Source organism: Eucyclogobius newberryi, unplaced genomic scaffold (genome assembly GCF_026437365.1).
Source record: "Eucyclogobius newberryi isolate DKJ021-1_F unplaced genomic scaffold, fEucNew1.0.hap1 SCAF_105, whole genome shotgun sequence".
Lineage (NCBI taxonomy): Eukaryota > Metazoa > Chordata > Actinopteri > Gobiiformes > Gobiidae > Eucyclogobius > Eucyclogobius newberryi.
Genome location: NW_027315730.1, coordinates 241,892 through 267,500, shown reverse-complemented (window position 1 = coordinate 267,500; position 25,609 = coordinate 241,892). Strand labels below are relative to the sequence as shown.

The 25,609-nt window shown below is 42.0% G+C and overlaps 1 protein-coding gene across 1 annotated transcript; it reads left to right on the top strand.

Annotated features, from left to right (window-relative positions):
• The first annotated feature begins 17,402 nt into the window (after window positions 1–17,402).
• On the top strand, window positions 17,403–19,707 carry LOC140384251 (uncharacterized). Its single transcript, XM_072466020.1, has 3 exons — window positions 17,403–17,431; window positions 17,941–18,185; window positions 19,018–19,707. Exons 1-3 carry the CDS (start codon window positions 17,403–17,405, stop codon window positions 19,611–19,613), a joined length of 870 nt encoding a protein of 289 aa, XP_072322121.1. The 3' UTR covers window positions 19,614–19,707.
• Window positions 19,708–25,609: the final 5,902 nt, after the last annotated feature.

Here is a 25,609-nt window from a genome sequence, read left to right as displayed (position 1 = left end):
TTTTATTTTCAAAGGAAGATGGCGGGCATAGGGTAAGTTTGGGGGTGTGGCCACAATAATATCTTTTTTGTCCTCAAGAGAGGAATGCGTGTCCCGAATTTCGTAGCTCTACGACAAAGTTGACCTCGGGGCGTCTCCCATAGGCGCAATGTATTTTGACTTTTGTCGGTGGCGCTGTCGCGCCATTTTTTAACGAAAAAAAAATGGCCCAGAAAAAATCAAATTTTTCGCCGATTCTGATTTTTGGGCAAAATTTGGTGAGTTTTTGAGCATGTTCAGGGGGTCAAATTAGAGCTCAAAGCGCTGAAGAAGAACAAGAAAAATTAAAGCCGCAAGCGGCATCCAACGGCCCTCGCGGGCCGCCGGCCTTCCGACTCTGCTCTCTGCATTTTACAGAGATGGCGCTAACACGCCCTCATTGTCTAAGCCTGCTTAACCAGTGTAAATGAACACAATTGTGGGTGAAATTTAAAGCTCCGCCACACAGAGACCGTAACACTTAAGGGTCGTACAGACCGCGGCGGCCGAATCGCGCCCGACGCAGAAATTATTTTTTTAACTTTAGTCCAAACGCTGAGGCGATGGGCTCCGGGGCCCGTCTGGGACCCGGAGACTTCAGAGCTGAACAGAGTTTAGTCAATATAATTATTTGCTCCAAGAGCTGCGTTTAAAGAATTTTTTTTTATCTTGCGGGGTTTGTTTTGGATCTTTTTCCGGGTCGTGCGTATCACATCAGCTCTGATTGGCTGCTGCGATGCATCTGCTGCAGAAACCTGAACAAATCTGAACAAGTCACGCCAGCCGCTTTGGGCTTTTATAGGCGCGCTCAAAGCGTCGAGAGCGTACGAAAACGCACCAATCGCGCCGCAAAAACTAAGAAATCGCACCGCGGGAAAAGCAGTACGTGCTCGACGCTCGTTTACATAGACTTTGAATGTAAACTGGACGCTTCGACCGCCGCGGTCTGTACGGGCCTTTACAATAAAAATATGGATTCATTTTAATGCCCCGCTTGTGTGATACTTCCCAAAGTTAAGCTTGATCGGGCTATTGCCCACGGAGGAGTTTGTTTAAAGGTTGAATGGACCATTTTCTTGGCCTAAATCTGAGTCTTATTTCCTTGTGGCGTGGATGCCGATTAGTCCTGCCACGTATCAATCATAAAACTCACCTACCGCTCACCTGCAGCCACGTGTGGCTTGTCCCCATGAGCAGCACGTTTCCCTGTGTCTAAGCGCATGGATCTATCATAATATAGTTCCCTCTATGAAGACGGAGAAAGACAGTTCGAGCTGACTCATAAGACGGAAATCTATTGGAGATGAGAGAGATGATGCGCTCCGTTGCGCTAATAAACAAACGCACGTGTGTGTTGTATCAGTCCACACGGGGGAGTGCGCATGTGCACTTCCACCTGCGTTCTCAAATCACCGAAAAAATCGTCCATTGTGCCTTTAAGTGTGAAGCGTAAATGTGAACATTTCAGAGATTTTCCGTTTGTCCCATTTGTGACAGTATATTTACGGGACTTTAACTCTGGGAATAAAAATTTGGATAACAACATAATTGTTGTAAATCTTGGTGTTCTGATTTAAAACAAACAGTGACAAAACCAATATGAAAAACCCTTTGCACTCTTCCGAGTCCTGAACTCAAGATGCTCTACCGCCTGAGCTAGCCAGACTTTGTAAAATGTCCCCATGCTTGGAGTGTACTCTAACAGTCTCTTACGTTATGACTGATAAATGATTTGACCATTTTAAAGTGAAATCACTGCAGGTGATAACTGTCTACTGGGTCTACTGTATTCTAACCCACTACTCTACCTGTTAAGCCAAACTTCATGCCATTTTTTCGTACCGGCCGCGGCAAACTGTGATTGGCTGTAGTGGCGCTGCGTGCGCGTAATGTGTTATAAACGTAAACACGTGACCGGATGTCACATTCACAGACGTAGGGATTTGTAGTTTTTTACTGTAATATATATATATATATATATATATATATATATATATATATATATATATATAATAAAGTAATATTGCATGGGTTTCACGCAGAAAAAATAAATACATTTCTATCTTAAAAACAGGGTCACCCCGCGCACCCCCCCTGGATCCACCACTGTCACTTATATTCCAAGCAGGGAGACAAACTCTATAATTTACACAGCAGCAATGATTTGACAATAAATATTACTTACAAACATATATTTTGCCAAATTATTCTTTACACTGTCAGTTTTGTGTTAGGTCTCAGCAGTACTTCCTGTAATTTGAAGAAAATATATATTAATTTTACATACAGTTGTGCACAATAACACTTGATCTGTTACAGCCAACAAGGGGACAGCATTTCCAAAATGGCGGCTGCATGTTCACTTTTCATGAGAACTCTATGTTTTCAATGATTTTCTAGGTTTTCTTAACACATTATGTCTCTGTGCTCTGATTGGTCCAACCAAATGCATCTTTCAAACTGATTGGTCTAAATGTTCAAACGATGACTCTGCCCTCTTCTGAAGCGCGCGCCTGCTCCTGTCTCACTCTCTCCTGTTTCTGGCTGGACTGAGTTTCATTTCTTCACAGTATTATTCCATATTTGGACTTTTGGATCTACTTTCGTCCGACTGTAAGCATCTATTTGGCCAATAAGCTCATATTTTCGGTTCTTTCCTTCCTCGAAGAAAAGTGTCTCACCGTGCGGTCTTCTACTCGAAGGTAAGTTTTTTTTTAATACAAAGCTGAGTTAATTTTGTGCTTAAATGTTGAATTTGCCAGTGTATGTGTTCAAACAAGCCCAGATTTAGTCCCTGTTTTAGTCCCGATTCAAGTTTTCAAGTCGAAGTCCAAGTCCTGGTTTAGACCTGGTTCAGTTTTGGCAGTGTGTGCGTGTGTGCGTGCGTGTCTCAAACTAAGGCCGCAGTTATTTTATTACTTGGTTTACAGATTTTTAAATGAAATATATTGCACAGGCGGACAGAATATAAATACAATTATAATTTAAATTTCAAAATATGTTTTCTTCTGGGTTTGCCTAAAACGCACCCCGGGAGGAGAGGAAGGGGGAGTAGATTTAGCGTGTTTTAGACGGACAGAACAGAAGCAGTGTGCGCCCTCCTCCACCCACCCAGTCACGGCAAAACGCGCTTAAGAAAATGTGGTAAACAGGTTTAAAATGTGTATTTGCGATATAAAGGCGCTCGCCCGGGGCCGCGCTCTGACTGAGACTCGGGTCTAGACCTGGACTCAGACCTAGACTCGGGTCTGCAAGCCTTGAAATAATTATTTTTACGTCCCTGTCAACATGACAGGTACTGATCATTTGGTACCTGTCATAGCTAATTCTGAATCGGTCACAAGGAAAGGAAAACAGAATAACATCATGAATGAAAAATTTACTTTTATTAACATGTCTCGTTATCATTTATCCGCTCTCCGCGCACACATGCTCTCTGCGCGCACACGTGCTCTGCGCGCACGCGCACTCTGTCATGTCTGTCAGGTCTGTCGGGTCTGGTTTAGTCTCTTCCTCAGGTTCTTCTCGTTTGCACATTTGGGCCTTTAATGTTGATTATTTTCAATATTTGTCCTTATTCCTCCACATTATGTCTCAGATGCCTCGCCATAAGGGTGTCAAGCGCTCTTTGGCTGCTAAGGAGCACCGGGCGGAGCAGCTGAGAGCAGCAGAAGTGCTCTCTCAGATTCAGATCGTGCTCCCCCCTCGCGTGCCTCCTCCTCGCAGCCCCTCCAAACCCAAGCCTGTCTTTGGTAAGTTAGTCTCTGCACTTTGACATTTCTGTACAAGTTTGGCTGATGATTGTTCCCTTCAGCTGGTACTGGTCACCGCCATTCTCCATGGAAACAGAACTGGCCAAAGTCTAAGGTTACCAACCATTTCTACAAGTTAATCCAACCCAAAGTGTGTCCCGAAAAGAAGGTGAGCATGGATTTTTGAAACAAGATATTACTCATTTGACAGGGATTTTTATTTATTTATTTATTTATTTAATATGGACAAAGCATTTACATTGGATGAACCAGATGCAATGTTTTAAGTGTTATAGCAGAATATGCTAATTTTCAACACGGCCAATTTAGAGTTGCCAATTTTACCTAACACATCATGTCTTTTGACGTGGCTCCAGATCGTGACTTAATGCTGGAGTTTTCCTCTTATTTTTTTCCCATGTGACACCAGATTTTTGTTTATGTGAAGTATTTACCAAACTGTAATAATTCAGTCAAAACTGTGGGTCTCTCTACAGAACTCACGGCAGACTTTGCACTTTAGAGCGATGACAACACCTTTGTTCTCATCATACTCTAGCCAGTCACGGGCACAAAACTTAGCAAGATCGTCATGAATCCATTTATTGACAGTGATAGTCTTGAGTGTCCTTGCAGCCACAGTTTTTTGTTTATGTTTGAAAGCGGCAGCGTGGTGTTTATCTGCCATGATTTTCTCCACGCACACACATGCTCTGCGCGCGACCACATGCTCTCATGCTCTGCATGCGCTCCACAGCTTCTGCCGCTGTATAACTACAGCAATAATCGTGGACTGTAGTATAGCGCGCCCGAGTTTGTGCATAGGAATCGCTTTGGGCATGTTCACCGCGCTGTTTTTGCCTATTAAAAATATATATTACAGGGAAAAATTTGCGTCAGTCAGTATGTCCGGAGCCTTGATTTTGGAGTCGGTCAAAACTGATTTTTGCGCCGGTCATTGACCGTGTCCGGCCCATTATTTCGAGGTTTGCTTGCACCCTTGACTCTTGTGCTTGTGACTCTAATATTTAGGGGTCTACAGTGGCCGTGGAATGTAGTTTTTAAATTGTACATATGTTTTCTAGTTTGTGTTCGTGATCGGCCACTCCCATTTGCGTGCCATCGTGGATGGGTTCGTTGGGATGCCAAAGGGATATCTTTACTTTGGCTTCAGTTCGACACCTGGAGGTTCATCTCAGGATCTCTATGATCAGCTGCAGAAGACCAAACTGCGCATAGGTGAAGAGTTAGCTGAAGTTAGTTTAGCTTGTCTGCTTAACTATACTGACTTCAAACTTCATTTAACAGAGCCTGATCTGGTGTGTCTCCTCGCTCCGTGCAATGACTTGGGAGCCTTTGGCACCGTCACCGAGGCTGGCAAGGCGTTTGCCCATCTCCTTAGCTACCTCTGTGCACGGTTTAAGAAGGTAAGAAGTTTTCTTTATTATAATATTTCAATTTATACATTTGATTTCACTTCACCGGATGTTAACATGTTCATGTCTGACACAGGTTGTGGTCATGGACTTCCCGACTCGTATCGCTCAGTTTGTGGAGCCCCAAACACTTCTGAGGGAAAAGTTTCAAAGTGTTGCAGTGGACTTGGGTATGTTCACAGTATAATCTCATTTTCATACCTGCAGCTTTGGTGCAGACGTGTGAATCTGCACACACTTTTATTATATACCAATAATATATTTAACACAGAAATCTAATGTGATTACATGTTTGTTTTCAAAGAAACCCACTACTTCCCGGTGACTGAGCACTTCCCAATGAATCGCCGAGAGCTGTGGAGCAAGGATGGCGTGAGTAGTCATTTTATCTCTGACTCTTTGCACAGCTTTGTGGCTGCTTTATCAATCCATTGGCTGTACTTTAGTTCCTCAGCATATCTTAAAATTAAACGAGAAGCCTGTCTTACATTTTGCAAGTACAAACTCTGGTGTTTCCTTTTCAAAGACCAGCTGGAGTTCTCTGATCCAACCTAAAGTCTAACCTTAGCTCTGTTTATTTGTAATGAATGTTTGCTTATTGTTTATTTCTCTCTCAGATTCATCTGAGTGACAATCATGGGATGGTGATCTTCGTGAAGTTGTTGTGGCAGGCCTGCTACATACAACTGGAGTCACCTGCTCCCACCGATCCCATTCCTGTGCCACTTCCACCCCCTGATGACTTTACACTGGTTGAACGGCGCAGAAAGGTGTGTGTGTCTTTTAACCTATCTCGCGCTGATAACAAACAAAACAAAAAAACATTAAAGAGGAGCTTGTACAGGCATTACTGTACAAGTTCCAGGTCACACACCACTGGTCACTAAGGAAACTGCACAGTTGCAAAACAGTCAGTCACAACACGTCACTGCTCTGCCACTTGGACAACGTGTGTTTGTTTTGGTCAGCTAACAATACATTTTGACACTTTGTGCAATGTTACCTGTATTGTATTGTATTGTATGTATAGAGCTTTGATTGTGAGTGGAGGGACTGATTCACTTCTTCCTGATGATGAATAAAAAAAATCATTAACAGACATCTCTGAATACTGTTTGATTTTCTGTCTGTTACAGAAGAACCGGTCAAGGGCCCTGCAGACCTCTCCTGTGGGACCCCGGGCTCGGCTGGTTCAAAAGGAGGTGAGTTTGGATAAGGACTTTATGTGAGTGGCTATCTTGGTGTTAATATGGTGGGCTAAAACATTTGCTTAATGTCCACAGGTGGAGACCGTCTTCTCCATCCCCCTCTCGCCCACAGTGTTCAACCCCGCTATCTTGATGGAGATGAACAAGATTGTTCCATCTCGCCTTGGCTTTGTGAAGTCAAGTCGCAGCTTTCCAAAGGGAAAGAAGGTAATTCCTCATGAGTTGTGTAAAATAATGTTATGCTTTGATGTAGCAAATGTTTAAAGAAGTTACCTTTTTCCTTTTTAAAAAGACGCCTCACGCGAGACCTCGTAAAGCTGTTGCCCGGAAGTGCCAGCCCAGGGGAGCGGTCGAGGCAATGGCTGAGGAGGTGAGCCCCTCCTGCTCACCTCCCATTACATCGGGGACAGAGGAGCAGACGGTGGGTGTGGCATGAACGCATGTATTTAATGTCTGACACTTGTAATAACTCACTTCTTTTTTTGTTTTGTAGCCTGTTGTGGAAGTGAGGGACCGCCGCTCACGTCCACGCTCCTTTCCCCCTCTGGGAGTGAGACCCCGCTCACCTTCCAGCACCTCATCCGCATCAGAGGGGGGCCAGGTCGGTGTCAATGTGCTCATATTTACATGTCAAAAAATGCCACTCACTCATTATGCGTGTGTGTGATTCTGTAGGCGGTTTTGGAGGTGAGAGGTCGCTCACCTGCCAGCCCCTCCTATGCAGACGTGGTGAAAGGCCAAACACCAGTCACCTCCACATCTGGGATGGAGGAGGATGTCGCGCGAGAGACATTCAAACCTGCTGCCTCAAAGCGACGTTGCTCCCAGCGGCAGGTGAGATTTTACACTCAGACTTTACATTCTAGACTTAAATGTAAACTTTTAACAGAATGTTATTGTTAAAACATAGATTAGATTTATCATAAATCTAATTGTAATTCTTGTCAGAAAATTTGGACTTGCATATTTTCCCCATGCCGTGTAGTCCTGCTTAGTCCTTTTGTAGCCTTACTTTAAACCAGCTATAGGCTTTAGTTGTGATTTAATTCTGCTTCAAACTTTCTTTAAGTATTGGTATAGAACTGTTTTTTAGTCCTGCTTCAGTTCAGCTTTTGACTTACTTTAGTTCTGGTTTAGACGTTGTTTAGTATTTGTATAAAACTGCTTTAGTGCTGCTTTTTTCCAGTCTCTGCACGGCTCAAGTCCTGATTCCGTTCTCATTTAGACTGTTTTAGCGATTCCAAATTAACCTCAATCTAATTGTAATCACAATTTAAATGGACCTAATTAGCAACTCTCAAAGACTACAGTTTTTGGTATTTGTATTATTCTGCCTTTAAAAACTGCCAAACATGGTTTAGATGTGTGAGTCTAATAGATTATCAGCTCATCAGCGTATTTCAGTCTTTAAGTTTAAGTGTGAACTATTAACCCAATCCTATTGTTGAAACTTAAATGAAACAAATCGTGAATCTAACTAAATTCTTATCCAAAATGTCGCAATTAGATTCTTCCAATATTGCACATCCCTAATTTGCCCTGTTAATGATTAGAAAACACGTTGACTAAAAGCAACTTTTCTTTACACAGACTGAGGCAGCACCTGCTCTGGAGGTGAGACCCGGCTCACCTGCCAGCTCCTCATCAGAGATGGAGGAGGACCAGGTTTGTGTGGGTTTAAAGAGCTTCATAATGTTTTATGGTTTGTTACCTATTCATAATGTTAAATTGTTTCTAGGCGGTGGCAGTTGTGGAAGACGTGACACCAGGGACGTCCCCCACTAGTGTGGTCTTGATGGACACTTTGCTGGAGGACAAGGTTTGTTTTTTATTCTTGTTTTTTAATGAAGTTTGTACAGAATGTAATGTAATACATTTTTGTTGTTTGTGGCTACAGGTGGGAGATGTGGAGGAGACCCCAGGGATGTTGACAGACCAGGTGAGTTAATATGGTTTATTTATACTTAATTGCTAGTGTATTCTTAATTATACTTTTTATTTTTTTGTTTTTATTTTATAACTTTGGTCCTGTTTTGCTCAAACAGAAAGTCATTGCTTTATTGTATTTCTTTATTCCCTGTTTTTAGGCTGATTACATATGAAAAATAGAATGTTGGCTAATTCTGGCATATTTTTATTAGTATGCACTGTCCCTGAAATAAATAAGATATGAAATCAAAAATAAAAGATGACTAAAGACCTTTTCGCCTCATATTATTCATGATATGAGTCCCATTTGGTCCATAGTCATTCAAATTTGTCGATTTTGCAACTTAAGTCCAAACTTAATTGTTTAATTTATTTAAATATTACGGCAGCAGAAACAAAACCTTTTGTATTGCAGTAAGACTGAATAGACAATCTGTGTAATTTGAAGACGCTAATGTTGTTGTCCTTCTCAAGAAGACCAGCCCCCCACCAGTAACCCAGCCTTCTCCACACCGCCCTCCCAAGACCACATACGGCAGACAACCTTCTCCTTGCCTCAGCCCTCCTGTGACCAGTCAGCCTTCCCTACACAGCATCCCACCAGCTGACAACAAAGCTAAGTCCCAGCTTGATGTTTTACCTTCTGCGGTTAGGGGTAGCCTTAATCAGAATGATCGCAGGTTCCTTTTTGCCGGTCTACAGTGTATGGCGATTTCACTGGTGGCTTTAGCCAAGCACACAGTGTCCAGTGTGTTTTCATGGGAACAGAGGCATTTAGACAGGGTTTTGAAACTCGGGGATGAACTGTACAAGAAGCGTCGTCTAGGTGGATTTACTAAAGGCTTGCTACTTGTTTCGGAGTTGCCAACTGAGTGGGTTGTAGATGGCCGTTGTTTCAGATTTGCTTTCAGTGATTCACTTGCCGGAGATGTAAACGTTGAAAAGAGCGACATGATTGATATGGGCTTGTGCGTGACCTTAGATTGTGGTTTAGAACAGGTGTTTGCGATGGTACCACTTGCGCAGTTATTAAACAAATTGGTCGATATGCAGTGGTTGACTCACATTCGCGCGGTGCTGATGGTTTGGTACACTATGATGGTAAGAGTAGTGTAGTGTAGTAGTAGTATGATTGTGTATTTTAAAAGCATTGATGCTGTGTCCAGTCATTTTAGTGCTTTGGCTGGCGGTTATGAAGACGTTTCAAAACCATTTGAGATTACTGGCGTTAATGTTGTTGTTGCCGATGGTGTGAGGGGTTTAAAGAGCAGAGCTCCCCCAGGAGTTACTCCTTCAGTTACCCCATCCACTAGTGTGAGGGGTTCAAAGAGCAGAGCCCCCCCAGGAGTTACTCCTTCTGTTACCCCATCTACTAGTGCGAGGGGTTTACATAGCAGAGCGCCCGCAGATGTTACTCCTTCTGTTACCCCATCCACTAGTGTGAAGGGTTTAAAGAGCGGAGCGCCCGCAGAAGTTACTCCTTCTGTCACTAGTGTGAGGGGTTCAGAGAGGGAGCCCGCAGAAGTTACTCCTTCTGTTACCCCATCCACTAGTGTGAGGGGTTCAAAGAGCAGAGTGCGCGCAGAAGTTACTCCTTCTGTTACCCCAACCACCAGTTGGAGGGGTTTGAAGCGTAAAGCGTCCAAAGCGTAAGTCTGCAAGTCCAAATAGTCTGAGTGGTTTAAAGCGCAGAGAGCCTGCAGAAGTTTCTACCTCTGTAACCACAACCAAAGAGCCAGCAGACGTTGCTCCATCTGTTCCCCCAATCGCTAGTCTGATGGATTTAAAGGGTGAAGAGCCCGCAGAAGATGCTTCTTCTGTAACCTCAACCACCAGCCGTAGGGGTTTAAAGCGCAGAAAGCCTTCAGAAGTTTCTCCTTCTGTAACCCCAACCACCAGCCAGGGTTTAAAGCGTAAAAAGTCTGCAGAAGTTTCTTCTGTACCCCAAGATGCATTTAAAACTACGAAAGACACAGACGGTGATTTCGATGTGCTGTGCACTGGTGTTCAAGACAAAGCCCTGTTCTTCAATCCTATTAGTGAAGGTGTTTGCAAAGATTTGTGCAAACTCCTAAAGGCAGAGTTTCTGAAGTTTGGTGTAGCAGATCCTGAAACTATAGGGCCACTGGGAACGCCGTGTCAAAAAGACAAAATTGTTGCGGATGGTAATTGTTTCTTTCGCGCTGTTTCGCAGGCAATTAGTGGCACGCAAAAATATCATCGGAAAATTAGACTTGCGATTGTTAAACAGCTCCAAAATGACGCTCAAAAATACAAAACCCTTTTGCGCGAAGGCCACTTGTCTGTTGAACAATATATCAGTGCGACAAAAATGCGTCTGGTTGGCACATGGGCCACAGAACTTGAAATCCATGCCGCCGCGGAATATTTAGGCGTAAATGTCTATACTTTATATAACGGCTGAAATACAGCTGTACTACTGAGCCTTTGTCAACCAAAGGCATTTACCTGGAAAATATTAATAATCATTATGAAACTGTAACTTGCGTCAAACAACCTATTACTCACGGTTGTTATGAATGCTGCCAAATCTCTGCATTACCATTGAAAGGCTACCATATTCGATCTAAAAATGTAGATGCCCAATCACAAGTTAATCCAACAGATAATGATGACATAAGTACAATCAAAAAAACTGCGTTATCAAAGTACATGCTAAAGAAAAAGAAAAAGAGTCAGAAAAACACATACAACAAACATCATGATGTGATCAAACAGACAGTAAAGCAAAAATATATACAACAACGGGAACAAGTTAAACAACGTTGTTTGGTACGATACAAACTTGATGTAGAGTATAGAGAAGGGAAAAAGGCTGCAAAGAAACATAAATATAATGTGAATATAGACTATGGAAATCAAATAAAGACTGCAACTATGCATAAATATATAACCAATATGCATTATCGAGAAAAAGTTAAAGCAACATTTAAAAATAAATACAGCATTGATTCACAATATCAATGCAAACTTAAAGCTGCTGGCATTAACAAATATAAAGCTAATTTACAATATCAAAACAAACTTAAAGCTGCCAGCATTAACAAATATAAAGCAAATTTACAATTTCAAAACAAACTTAAAGCTGCCAGCATTAACAAATATAAAGCAAATTTACAATATCAAAACAAACTTAAAGCTGCCAGCATTAACAAATATAAAGCAAATTTACAATATCAAAACAAACTTAAAGCTGCCAGCATTAACAAATATAAAGCAAATTTACAATTTCAAAACAAACTTAAAGCTGCTGGCATTAACAAATATAAAGCAAATTTACAATTTCAAAACAAACTTAAAGCTGCCAGCATTAACAAATATAAAGCAAATTTACAATTTCAAAACAAACTTAAAGCTGCCAGCATTAACAAATATAAAGCAAATTTACAATTTCAAAACAAACTTAAAGCTGCTGGCATTAACAAATATAAAGCAAATTTACAATTTCAAAACAAACTTAAAGCTGCCAGCATTAACAAATATAAAGCTAATTTACAATATCAAAACAAACTTAAAGCTGCCAGCATTAACAAATATAAAGCAAATTTACAATATCAAAACAAACTTAAAGCTGCCAGCATTAACAAATATAAAGCAAATTTACAATTTCAAAACAAACTTAAAGCTGCCAGCATTAACAAATATAAAGCTAATTTACAATATCAAAACAAACTTAAAGCTGCCAGCATTAACAAATATAAAGCAAATTTACAATTTCAAAACAAACTTAAAGCTGCCAGCATTAACAAATTTAAAGCTAATTTACAATATCAAAACAAACTTAAAGCTGCCAGCATTAACAAATATAAAGCAAATTTACAATATCAAAACAAACTTAAAGCTGCCAGCATTAACAAATATAAAGCAAATTTACAATTTCAAAACAAACTTAAAGCTGCCAGCATTAACAAATATAAAGCAAATTTACAATATCAAAACAAACTTAAAGCTGCCAGCATTAACAAATATAAAGCAAATTTACAATATCAAAACAAACTTAAAGCTGCCAGCATTAACAAATATAAAGCTAATTTACAATATCAAAACAAACTTAAAGCTGCCAGCATTAACAAATATAAAGCAAATTTACAATATCAAAACAAACTTAAAGCTGCCAGCATTAACAAATATAAAGCTAATGTACAACACAAACAAAATGTCAAAGCAGCCAGTAAACAAAAGTACAAGACCAATCCCCTTCATAAACAAAAAGTTAAAGCACTTGTTGAACAAAAATACCGCCATAATGAGCAATTTAAAAATAAAATTTGAGAAGCATACACAAAAAGTAAAAAACAATTGAAACAAAAACTGGAAAACTTCACTTTTGTCATGGAACAATTCATAAAGGAAGTTGAAGATGGTCCAGAATATGTTTGTTGTGTGTGTTTAAAACTCTTATTTAAGAACCAGGTCTTACCTTGTAAAAAGGAAGACTTTATGGCTAAACCTAAATGTGCTGCTATAGCTGATGCCTGTATCTCAGAGGCTTATTTACATACATGCGACAAAAAGTGTCCAACTCCATGCCCCCTCTTGGATTGCAGAGGTAGTTTATGGATCTGCTACACATGTAACTCCAAACTCTGTAAAGGTGAAATGCCAGCTGAAAGTTCAGTCAATAATTTACAATTGGACGACATTCCACCCGAACTTGCGTGCTTGAACACCGTTGAACAGCATATGTGACTCGCCACCGGAATTGTCGGACCATGTCGGCCTCGGTGAAACTGAGAAAAACAGCATTTTACTTTTTTTCCCCCAAATTTGTGATTTTCGTTTTTTTGCAGAATGTGCTAGTTGAAGATATGGACCAGCCATTCGATGTATCAGATAACAGTATTTGCAGCATTAAAAGCATAAATAAAGCCGTTTAAAATGTGGTGTTTTCGGGCGCTCTCTGGACGTGCAGAGGGGTGTGACCGCATTTCCATATGAACAGCTGCGCTATTGTAGTCAGCCAATGGGCTGAGCCGCCAGCCGCATGGCTACTTGATAAGCAGCAACACAGGGAGCAACACGCGATGTGTAACATCAGTTGAAAAATGGATCCTTCTGCTATCGCTCCGTAACTTTGACTGCAAATGTTACTCAAGAAGAAAAGAAAATTCTCTACTCTCAAGCAAATCGTGTAGCGGGAAACTCACTCCAGAACTCATGTACAAGCTACGGAGCGACTCATTAGCAGCAGAAAGAGAGTGGCAGGATATGAGGATTATCGGACATATGGAAGCAAACAGACGTTCTGTCGTAACTTCTGAGCTGACGACGTCCACGAAAAAGCCCCAGAAGAAGCGCAAGTTTGCCCGGACAAGCTTTTTCATAGGAGGCACGGAAGTCTGCAGAAGTACTTTCCTGTTCCTCATGGCGTAAGTAATGATTAATATTAAATACGCCTGTTTTAGTGTGCTGTTGTGGTCATGTTTGTGTTGTGAGTGCCTGTTTTGTTGAGCCATCACAAGCTAGCTAGCCACGTAGCGCCGCTAGCCCCGGCCGTGTCCCGCTCCTCCGCGTTTTAAGTCTTAAATACGACGTAAACGTCATAATGTGAATAATGCAGAATAAATGGCATCACAAACACGCTTGAAAGTTATGTTCTGGTGTGCTGTTGTGGTCGTGTTTGTGTTGTGAGTGCCTGTTTTGGTCTAAACCTGGTGAGCCATGATATCACAAGCTAGCTAGCCACGTGAAGCGTGTTATTCCCATATTACTGTCAACCCTAATCCTTTTTTTCCCCCTTTTCAGAATTGGCAAAGACACCCTGACTGACATAATTAAACACTATGATGAAAATGGAGCAACACCACGGTTGAGGAAGAAGCGTGCACAGCCACAGCCACGTTCACTCAGGTTCATCAGCCATGAAGTCATCCACACCGTTGTAGAGTTTATCAAAAACTATGCAGAAGTCCATTCCATAATGCTACCTGGTCGACATCCTGGCCATAGGGACTGGCATGTGAAGTTGCTCCCAACCCATGTGACTAAGGCCTCAGTTTGGCGTCTCTACGTGAAGTCTGCTAAGGAGCTTGGTAAGTGTAAAACATTATTTTGGTGATTTTCATGTTTTAATGATTAGAGTATAATTAACCATAAGCAACATCTGTTTTTTAGGTGAGCCTGCAGTTTGTAAATCAAGCTTCAGATCACTGTGGAAACAGCTTCTCCCACACATCAGAAGCTGCAGGCCACGCACAGATCTCTGTTGGCAGTGTCAGAGCAACAACGAGCAGCTGATACGAAGTGCAAATGTCCCAGATGAAAGAAAATCTGAAGTTGTCCAGAAGCAAGTGCATCATCTTGCCCTTGTGCAAAGTGAGAGGACTTTTTACAACACTTTGATTGCTGCCTGCAGACTGACAACAGAATCTAATGTGCTTTCGGACCCTCACCGCCAGCAAGCAAAGACATCAGGATGCATTACAGCTTCGACTTTGCACAGCAGGTACTACTAATAGTGCAAATGCAGAATAGCAATTATAGAGACATATACGTCTTAATCAAATGTCATATGTATTAATCTAATCTCCTTTCTCTCTCTCTGTCAACTACAGATACATTTTCCCTCAAACCCTCTGCAGCCGGGGCCAATGTATTTCCTGACTCCACGAAAATGTGGCCTTTTTGGTGTCTCCTGTGAAGGGATGCAGAAGCAGGTCAATTTCCTGATTGACGAAGGCATGTCGTCAAGTAAGGGAAGCAATGAAGTCATAAGCTACATGCATCATTTCTTCAACAACTTCGGGGTTGGAGAAAAATACGTGGATCTTCATTGTGACAACTGCAGTGGCCAAAACAAAAACAATTTCATGTTGTGGTATGCTGCCTGGCGTGTTGGACACAAGCTTCACCACACAATGGACATCCACTTCCCCATTGCTGGACACACCAAATTCTCCCCTGATTGTGGCTTTGGACTTATCAAGCGAGCATACATGAAGACCAGGGTTGACACTTTGGAAGACATCGCTGAGGTTAGTTTATGTTATTTGACTACTGTAATGTGTAAACATTAGCCTGGCAAAACTTAAGTGCAGATATTTTTCTTCTGTTCTAATTTTTTTTACATTGTCGCCCTTGTCATCAGGTAGTGGAAAACAGCTCTCCTGAGTCTCACCTCAATATCCCACAGCTTGTTGGAACGGCGGATGGCAGAGTGTTCGTCAAGAACTTCGACTGGCAGAAGCATCTGAGTCCCTTCTTCAGACGTCTTCCAAAGATCAAGAGCTATCAGCACTTCAGGTATTTATATTCAAACAAAAAAAAAATAGTTAATGAGTGTTTCATGTGAAATAGTTAGCCATTTCTTAAATGTCCTGTTATTTGCTTACAGCTTTGATGCCAAGAGACCAGGTGTGGTGCTTGCGAAAAGTCACTGTGAAGCAGAACCAGTGGAATTTCAGCTACTACGCACTACAGCTGTTCTGCCTCCGGTTGACAATCTCCATGTCCTGGTCCCACCTGGATTGAACATTGACAGGCAGACCTACCTGCATGAAAAAATCAGGCCTTTCTGTGCTGACGAGGCAAAAGACATCACATGGATGAGCTTCTCCATGATCGACAGCGACATTGCATGTACCAGGACACATTCTTCATGCCTGCTGATATAGGGCAGGAGGCTCTTGATCACTATTTTGAAGGTGTTTTAAATTTAGCTCCGGCTGAGGGTAACAGCCCGGTAAGTTTGTTAAAGGATAAAGAAAATGAAGCTAAATGCTTTCCAAAAGAGTTTCCCTTTGGACGCAATACGTTTCATACCCCTCGGAAAACACGTTTAACCTTGTGCCGATATTTTGTTAACCGACTAATGCATGTGGATGGCAGATTTGCAGAAAATTTAAAGTTTCTCTTTTTGGCATTATACATGTTGGAAGTTGAGCAGGTTGTGTCAAAAGTGTCCATAGCTTTGCGGAAGGGACATTCCGGTTCTGATAATGCTGCTGCAGGTGAAGGAACTTTACAAGATTTACTACAGTTTGATAATGGTTATCGATTTATGACGGCTATAAGAGGAACACCGCCCTTCTGGCAATTGGCACAAAAAAAATTGTTTGCAAGCATTCGTCAGCTCGGTATTCCGACGTGGTTTTGTTCATTTAGTTCTGCAGATCTGCGGTGGCCAAGCCTACTGAAAACACTCTTAAAGCAGGAAGGTGGTACCCGGAGGGTTGCAGATTTGGACTGGGCTGAGAGATGTGACCTTTTGCGTCGTCACCCTGTAACCGCGGCTCGCATGTTTGACTCCCGTTGGCGCCGATTTTTGCGTAAAGTTATTTTGGCACCAGCTCAGCCCATCGGTAAAATCATAGATTATTTCTATCGTGTAGAATTCCAACAGAGAGGTAGCCCACATTGCCACGCCCTCTTTTGGGTAGAGAACTTCCCTAAACTTGGTGTCAACACTGACGAGGAGGTCCTGAACTTTGTGGATCAATATGTCACGTGTAAACGACCCTCAGACCCAAATGTATTGGAAAAAGTTACTTCGGTGCAGCAGCATTCCAAACGTCACTCCAAAACATGTAGGAAAGGTAAAAAGGTGTGCCGTTTTAATTTTCCCCGCCCGATATTGACGCGTACGTTTATTAAACAGCTGGACCCTGAATCTGTCCCACTTGTTACAAGGGAACAAGCTGAAGTTATTATGACTGCGCTTAAGAAGGCTACTCTTGATGAAAATAACCTGTCTCTTAGTGCTCAGGATTTGTTTGCGTCCTTGGGGTTATCACAGTTCACTTTTGAACAAGTCTACAGTGTTTTAGGCGGACACACACACATAGTTTTGGCCAGGGAACTCGACGAAGTCTGGATTAATAACTACAATGAGAAGTTATTAATTTGCTGGAATGCCAACATGGATATCCAGATTGTTGTAGATGCGTGGGCTTGTGTTGTGTACATTATTTCATATATTTCCAAGTCAGAAAGAGAAATGGGTTTGCTCTTAAGTTGTGCGCAAAAAGAAGCTTCCAAAGGTAATCTTAGTGCAAAAGAGGCATTTAAAAAATTAGGCAGCGTTTATCTTCATAATCGAGATGTCTCTGCGCAGGAAGCTGTCTATCGTGTAATGCCAGGGATGCATCTTAAAGAGTTTTCACGCAAGGTTGAATTCATTCCAACAGGCAATAATATAGTTCGCATGAGCAGACCCATAAGTGAAATAGATAAGGAAAGGCCGGATGATATTTGGATGAGAAACACTATTGATCGTTACTTGGGTAGACCACATAACGAGACATTTAATGACATGTGCATTGCGACATTGGTATCCGAATATCGCTTACTTTGTCCATCTGACAAATGTAAAAAGCCAATTATGTTACAAAATGGTTTGGGTGCAATTACTAAGAGAACACGGACCAAGCCTGCTGTCCTCCGTTATGTGTGGTTTTCTGAGACTAAAGTTACAGAGTTATTTCATCAAAGTATCCTTCAGTTATTCCTGCCATATCGCATTGAGGCTGACCTTAAGCCGCCTCCGTATGATACGTTTGAGGAATTTTATAAAAACGGAGAAGTTCGTTTGAGTGATGGGTCCCTACATACCGTTAAATCGATTGTTGATTCAAATAGGTGTTGCTTTGAACTTGCGACTGAGGACCTGGAGGAGGTCCAGGAGCAGATGGACGGTGATGACGTCTTAGAGGATGCATGGGGCTTGCTCTGCCCAGAGCAGGAAGTTGAGAGGTTGGAGTCAAAGGAGGAGAACAGAGAGAAGATGCAGGGAGTTAACTCTGAGCATGAGCAAGAGCCCATTCCCGACTTGGCCGTGAGCAATCAGCAAATTGGTCATGTAGAGAAAGCAAATGTCATGAGTCGTAAAGAGGGTCTTTCACTTGTGAGAACTCTGAACGAGCAACAGCTGTCTATTTTTTACAAAATACGGCAATTTTGCTTAGAGAAAGTTGCTGGCAAGAACCCTGACCCATTACACGTTTTTATTACGGGTGGAGCAGGCACTGGGAAAAGTCACCTGATTAGAGCGATTCAATATGAGGCGTCTCGGTTATTGGCTCCTACATGCCATAGTCCTGATAATGTCAGCGTTTTATTAACGGCTCCGACAGGGATAGCGGCATATAATTTACATGCGGCTACTATCCATTCAACATTTAGTATCGGTACAAGTATTTCCCTCCCCTACACGCCGCTGGGGGAGGAAAAGCTCAATACATTGCGCGCTAAATACGTTGATCTACAAATAGTAATAATTGATGAAATATCTATGGTTGACAAAAAGATATTTACGTACATTCACGGTCGGTTGCGTCAAATGAAACAATCAGGTGACTTTTCTCCATTTGGAAATGTGTCCATCATAGTTGTTGGGGATTTCTATCAATTGCCACCAGTCATGGGTCATCCTCTGTACAAGGAAGACGTAGGCGTGAATTTCTTTGCAGATTTATTCAGAATTGCGGTGTTAACAACAGTTGTACGACAAAGCGATAAAACTTTTGCAGAGCTACTAAACCGGCTAAGAGTGCGCTCAAGAGGAACACCCATGCTTGATGACGATCGAGCTTTATTACAAAGTCTTGAAACTGGCGAAGATCCTGATGTGTTGCACATTTTCACCAAAAACGAGTTTGTGTCAAATTATAATATCAAAGTATTAAATAGAGTATGCGAGGATACAGTGACAATCAGTGCGGCCTAACTGTATTGCTGTGGTAGAGACATGGTTAACTGTAGATTCATCTTTTCAAACCAGTCACATTGAAGGATATAACTTCCACAGTCGTCCCCGTAGTTTATCCTACCAGAGCAGTGGTCATCTGGCTCTGACTCGTTTACTGGGCCAACAACATGGTGGAGTTGGCATGTACTGTGAAGAAAACCTTAACTATGAAGTCGCAGTACAAGACTTTTGTTTAGAATGTTTAGCCAATTATTTTGCAGAGCACAAAATTATAGTTGCAGTGGTTTATCGTCCACCGTCGTACCCCATGTCTCTCTTTAAGTATAATTTAGATAGATTATTGAATTGGCTTGAGTCACATTGTGCCACTGTGGCAGTGTTGGGGGACTTTAATGATGACATATTGAAATCTTCAAGTCTCTGCAATTTTATGATGGAAAGAGGTTATGTTCAATATGTCAAATCCCCCACAACTGAGAGGGGGACATTAATTGATCATTTGTATCTCAAATCTACAGAGTATGACTTGGACTCTGTAGTGGTGCCAACATACTTTAGCGACCATGAAGGGATAGTGTGCTCTTTTAAGAGTTTAAACGTGTAAAGCGCTTCAATTAGATGATGGATACATTTCTAAATGAAATGGGCAGTTGTTGCTTTTTCACAACTCATCACATTGCTCATAGTTGTATGTGGGTTCTCTTAATTATTGGAGATTGTTATTAGTGTTGCTTTTATTGTCCAGTAATGTGAATAACTTTTTTAAAGTAACTTTTTAAAGTTTTTGTAAAGTGAGCATTGATGAAATACATTTTGCAAAGCTTGTTGTATGTTAAATGTAGTTTGGAAATGTTTTATGAATCATGAGAATTAATTTTGCGGCCTAAATGTCTGTCTGCCTCAATGTCTCCGTTCCGGTTGCGGGAGGGGTGGGGTGTGTGTGTGTGTGTCTATGTGTGTGTGTGTCTGTGTGTGTGTGTCTGTGTGTGTGTGTGTGTGTGTGACCCTCTGTGTGACCGTCTGTGTGTGTGAGTGTCTGTGTGACCGTCTGTGTGTGTGAGTGTCTGTGTGACCGTCTGTGTGTGTGAGTGTCTGTGTGACCGTCTGTGTGTGTGAGTGTCTGTGTGACCGTCTGTGTGTGTGAGTGTCTGTGTGACCAACCCTCTGTGTGTGACCGTGTGTGTGTGTGTGACCCTCTGTGTGTGTGTGTGTGTGTGTGTGTGTGACCCTCTGTGTGTGTGTGTGTGACCCTCTGTGTGTGTGTGTGTGTGTGTGTGTGACCCTCTGTGTGTGTGTGTGTGTGTGTGTGACCCTCTGTGTGTGTGTGTGTGTGACCCTCTGTGTGTGTGTGTGTGTGTGTGTGAGAGACCCTCTGTGTGTGTGTGTGTGTGTGTGTGTGTGTGTGTGTGTGTGTGTGTGTGAGAGAGACCCTCTGTGTGTGTGTGTGTGTGTGTGTGTGTGTGTGTGTGTGTGTGTGTGTGTGTGTGTGTGTGAGTGACCATTTGTGTGTGTGTGACCCTCTGTGTGTGTGTGACCCTCTGTGTGTGTGTGACCGTGTGTGTGACCCTCTGTGTGTGTGACCCTCTGTGTGTGTGTGTGTGTGACCCTCTGCGTGTGTGTGTGTGTGTGACCCTCTGTGTGTGTGTGACCGTGTGTGTGTGTGTGTGCGCGCGCGCTCTATCTCTCTTACACTTTCTCTTTCTCTTTCTCTCTCTCTCTAACTCTTTAAACTGTGTGGTGGGTTTTAGGGGGTGGTGGGTGGTTGGTTTAGGGGGGCCCATCCGTGGCCTGACACCTTGCCGTAGTGGATGGGCTTGTGTCCTTTCATGATCCCAAGAGCTAGGCCGGCAGGGGTCTACACCCCTGGCAGGTTCAACCATGACGGACAGGTCAAGGGGGAGAAGGCAGACTAAGATCAGATCATCAAACTATAACTAATGGAATGACTTTTCCAAAGTATCTATTTTACTAACTACCCCTTTTCCTCCTCTTTCAGGACTCCAAGACCTGCAGACTTACCATCTACAACAGCCAACAACTGTCAATTGCAGTAATTATAAGTACATAGAATACTTAAGAAACATTGCCCATTTGTTTTCCTGTTCTTTAACCTTCCCAACAATGTATTTTTTTCAAAGTATCAATGTATTTATTTATATTACCACTATGCATCAAGTTGTTAATAAAAGGCCAGTATCAAGTTCTTTGTCTCATTTTCTTTCAGTGCCAATGTAACATATTGTTAGAGTTACAAATGTGTATATACTACCAGTAAAAGAAGTTGAACTAAAAGTCTACTCAAACTTTGGTCCTTTACTATCCAATTCAACTACAAAAGGTGAAGTGATTCACAATCTGAAAGCCTCTTATCCTGATCTTACCAGATTGAAGTTGGAAAAAGGAAAACTTGTGCATTATGTAGCTTACTCCTCATTTTAAGTTATTGGGTAAAAGTGGACGAAGCGAGTTACCTTCTGTTTTTCTATACATTTGTGCACAAATGACTAGACATTTCTCAAGCAAAACACAATCTTGAATGCATGTTGTTTTCCCTGACCCTCACAGCTCATGTGTTTGGTTCCTGATGTTGAAGATGCAGGACAACTGCACTGGTTTGGATAATAAATGTGAAATCACCTTACTGTCACTTGGCCAGGAAAAACACAATTTTCCCGCTCTTTGGACATAGACAAGAAAGCTACAGCATTCTATTTCCCTAACACAAGTTGGTCATCATTTTGCCCAGTTAAGTCTTAAGTTCTCAAGACTCGTGCTCCTGGAAAAAAAGATTGACCCATTTAGTGAATTTTCAGCAAAAGTGAGCTGGATGAATGAACAGTAGGTTTTAGAGTTGCTGTCATTACTTTATCTGTCTGTCTGTCAAAGGTTGGCAGCAACCCATCTGTTGCAGTGGATGAAGAGATGGTTTCTGAATTTTGTGCAAAATGTCATGTCTTTTGGGGAAAAAAACTAAAGTTTGCGGCTTTTCCTCACATCGTTAGACATATCATAATAATTGTGATAACTTTTGATGGAGCTGAAAATGATTCTCACCAAATTTTAGATTGGTCGGGCAAACGCCCAAGGAGGAGTTTGTTAAAGTGTGAGGCGTAAATGTGAAAATGTCAGGTTTTTTCCCATTTGTGACTGTATATTTGCGGCCCCGCCACACAGACATTGTAGCACTTGTACATACAATTTGGATAACTTTTGATGCCCCACCCGTGTAGATGATCTTCCCCAAAGTGAAGCTTGATCGGGCTATTGTGAAGCGTAAACATTTGGTAATTTTAGAGATGTTGCGGTTTTCCCATAAGGATAACATGGGAGGTTTCTGTCATCGCTACGGCTACGCTGTACAAAATATGACTATGGCTGCCATACTTTTATGATCTGGATGCCAAATTAGAATTGTGTTCAAAATGTCATGTGATTTGGAAAAACTCTATTGGCCACTCTGAAAGCCAAATAGTCCAAATTCTAGGAAAAGTTTGCGGCTCCGCCGCACAGAGTCCGTAAGACTTAGAATAAAATTATGGATACATTTTGATGCCCCGCTTGTGTAGATTATACTTCCCAAAGTTAAGCTTGATCGGGCTATGGCCCACGGAGGAGTTTGTTTCAGAAGCGTAAATGTGAACATCTCAAGGATTTGGCGTTTTTCCCAATTTGTGACAGTATATTTGCGGCTCCACCACACAGAGACCGTAGCACTTAGAATCAAAATATGGATAACTTTTGATGCCCCGCTTGTGTAGATGATTCTCCCCAAATATGAACTTGATCGCCCTAGGAGAAGTTTGTTAAAGTGTGAAGCATAAAAATGGTAATTTTAGAGATTTTGCGGTTTTCCCATTTGTGACATATATTTGTGGCTCCGCCGCACAGAGACCGTAGCGCTTAGAATCAAAATATGGATAACTTTTCATGCCCCCCTTGTGTAGATGATTGTGAAAACAAATTTTTGACCTTCACTTTTAATTTAAAGGTCACTCTGTCGGGGGCGCTATCGCGCCCATTTCAATTTTGTCAGCCTAAACTGGTCCAAACTAGAAAGTTTAACAACTGATTCAAATTTTAGTCCTAATCGGACTGGTTTTGATCAAATGGGAGCAATGTTTAGATTTGCAATATACCAAAATAAGTTGTCCAAATTTGCGGCTGCGCCGCACACAGACCGTAAAAGGTATCCCAAAAATTTGGATAACTTTAGATGCCCCACTTCTCCAGAGGACGTACAGCGATTTTGAAGTCAGTGGGCAAAACGCCCTAGGAGGAGTTCGTCAAAGTTTGACGTGAACAAAATGTTTTCAAAGGAAGATGGCGGCAATAGGGTAAGTCTGGGGGCGTGGCCACAACAATATTTTTTTTTGTCCTCACGAGAGGAATGCGTGTCCCGAATTTCGTAGCTCTACGCCAAAGTTGACCTTGTGGCGTCTCCCATAGGCGCAATGTATTTTGACTTTTGTCGGTGGCGCTGTCGCGCCATTTTTTAACAAAAAAAAAATGGCCCAGAAAAAACAACATTTTTCGCAGATTTTGAATTTTGGGCAAAGTTTGGTGAGTTTTTGAGTTCGTTCAGGGGGTCAAATTAGAACTCAAAAAGCAGAAGAACAAGAAAAATAATAATAAATATAGCCGCAAGCGGCAATGATCGGCCCTCGCTACGCCGCCGCCACGCCGCAAGAGGAGGGGGCGCTAACGCGCCCCAATTGTCCTTTTATTACGCCTACTGCTGAATCTGTGACGCTGTCACATCTTCTCCCCTTTGTTTTACCATCAAAAAGCTATTTTATTTTGAATTCTTGGCAAAATGTGCGGCTTTGCCGCACAGACACCGTGACTCTTTGAATAAAAATGTGGATAACTTTTGATGGTCCACCCCTGAAGATGAGTCTCACCAAATTTCAGGTTAATATGTCTAACGCCCTAAGAGGAGTTTGTGAAAGTCTAAAGTGTAAACATGTTCTGGCGATTTCCCCATTGGAATAACATGGAAGGTTTCGGTCATCATTACGGCAACGCCATAACAATTATGACATGGGTCTCATTGACTTTTCTGATGGGGATGCCAAAATTGAGTTGTGTGTCAAATTTCATATAATTTCGCAAAACTAAATATTTAACCTCCATATAAAATCTGTAGGGGGCGCTGTGGCTCCAAATTAATTTATTTCACTTCAAGTAGGTTTAGGGCAAAGAGTTTAACAACTGATTCTAATTTGACGCAATTCGGACTTTATCTGCGCAAACGGCAGAAATGTTAAATTTGGGAGATTTCTGAAATTCTTGCTACAGTTTGCGGCTTTGCCGCACAGAGACCGTGACAGGTATCAATGTAATTTGGATAACTTTTGATGTCCCACTCCTCAGTAGCATTTTCACCAAATTTCAGCTTTTTAGGGCCAACGCCCTGGGAGGAGTTCGTAAAAGTACGACGTTTGGAAAAACTCCGAAGTCATGTTTAGCCATTTTTGAAGCAATATGGCCGACATTTGGTTGGGCGGACGGCGTTGCCGTAATAATATTTTTTACTTCTCTTGTCACCATCTACCTCTGCGCCAAATTTCATGATTCTACGATCAGATTTTTTTTGGGTCATTTCCCATCTCTCAATGCATTTTTGGTACATTTGGGGGCGCTGACGCGCCAATTTTTTTTATTTTAGAAAAGGGAAATAGCCAGAATGTAGAGAGGCACGATTTTTAGAGGTGTGCAAATTTTTGTGACTTTTCGTCAATGTTCACTGGGTGAAAAATAGGGGGGTTGGTCCCGAGAAGAAGAAGAAAGAAAGAAAGAAAGAATAATATTCCGATGCGAAAACAATGTTTCCCATTTTCCAAATATCATAAACTATACATTTTCGGAAAGCGCTCGCGCTTTCCTACCTCATGGTGTGGGTCCCTGGTCACTGACGGGTACTTTCGTTAATTTTGAGTGGGCTCCGCCCACTTTGTGTTTTTGGCCCTCTATACAGTAATAATGTTCATTTTTTGCATTACATGCTTATATGCACGGAACATGCAAGAGATGGGGAACGTATTCGTGAGGTACTTAGCGCAAATGAGTGCTTTATATGGGGATGACGACCGCTTCGCGGTCGTCATCTCAATGTAAAGTGCTCGTTTAGTGCGCACTTTTGCACGGGCTTCGCCCGTTTACAACGGTAATGTTCCATTTTCCTACTACTAATTAGTATGCACGGGGCGTGCATGAGTGAAGGAGTGCGTTAGTGAGTGTTTGGAAGTGGGCGAGCGCTTCGCGCTCGATTTCGTGCGCACTACGTGCGCACTTTCGCAGCCGTGCTTCGCACGGCCTTACGAGATTAATAGGCCTCTCGCCAGCTTGTGGCGCTCGGGCCTAATTAAAGCCGCAAGCGGCATCCAACGGCCTTCCGACTCTGCGTTTTCGACTTGATAAAGATGGCGCCCTTATTGTGTGTTGAATTAAAAAAGAACTTGACAGACGGCGACACATTGGACATGGCCAATCCAGTGCAAATGAACACAAGTGTCAGTCAAATTTGCTGCGCCGCCGCACAGAGACCGTAGCACTTAGAATATAAATAACTTTTGATGCCCCGCTTGTGTAGATGATATT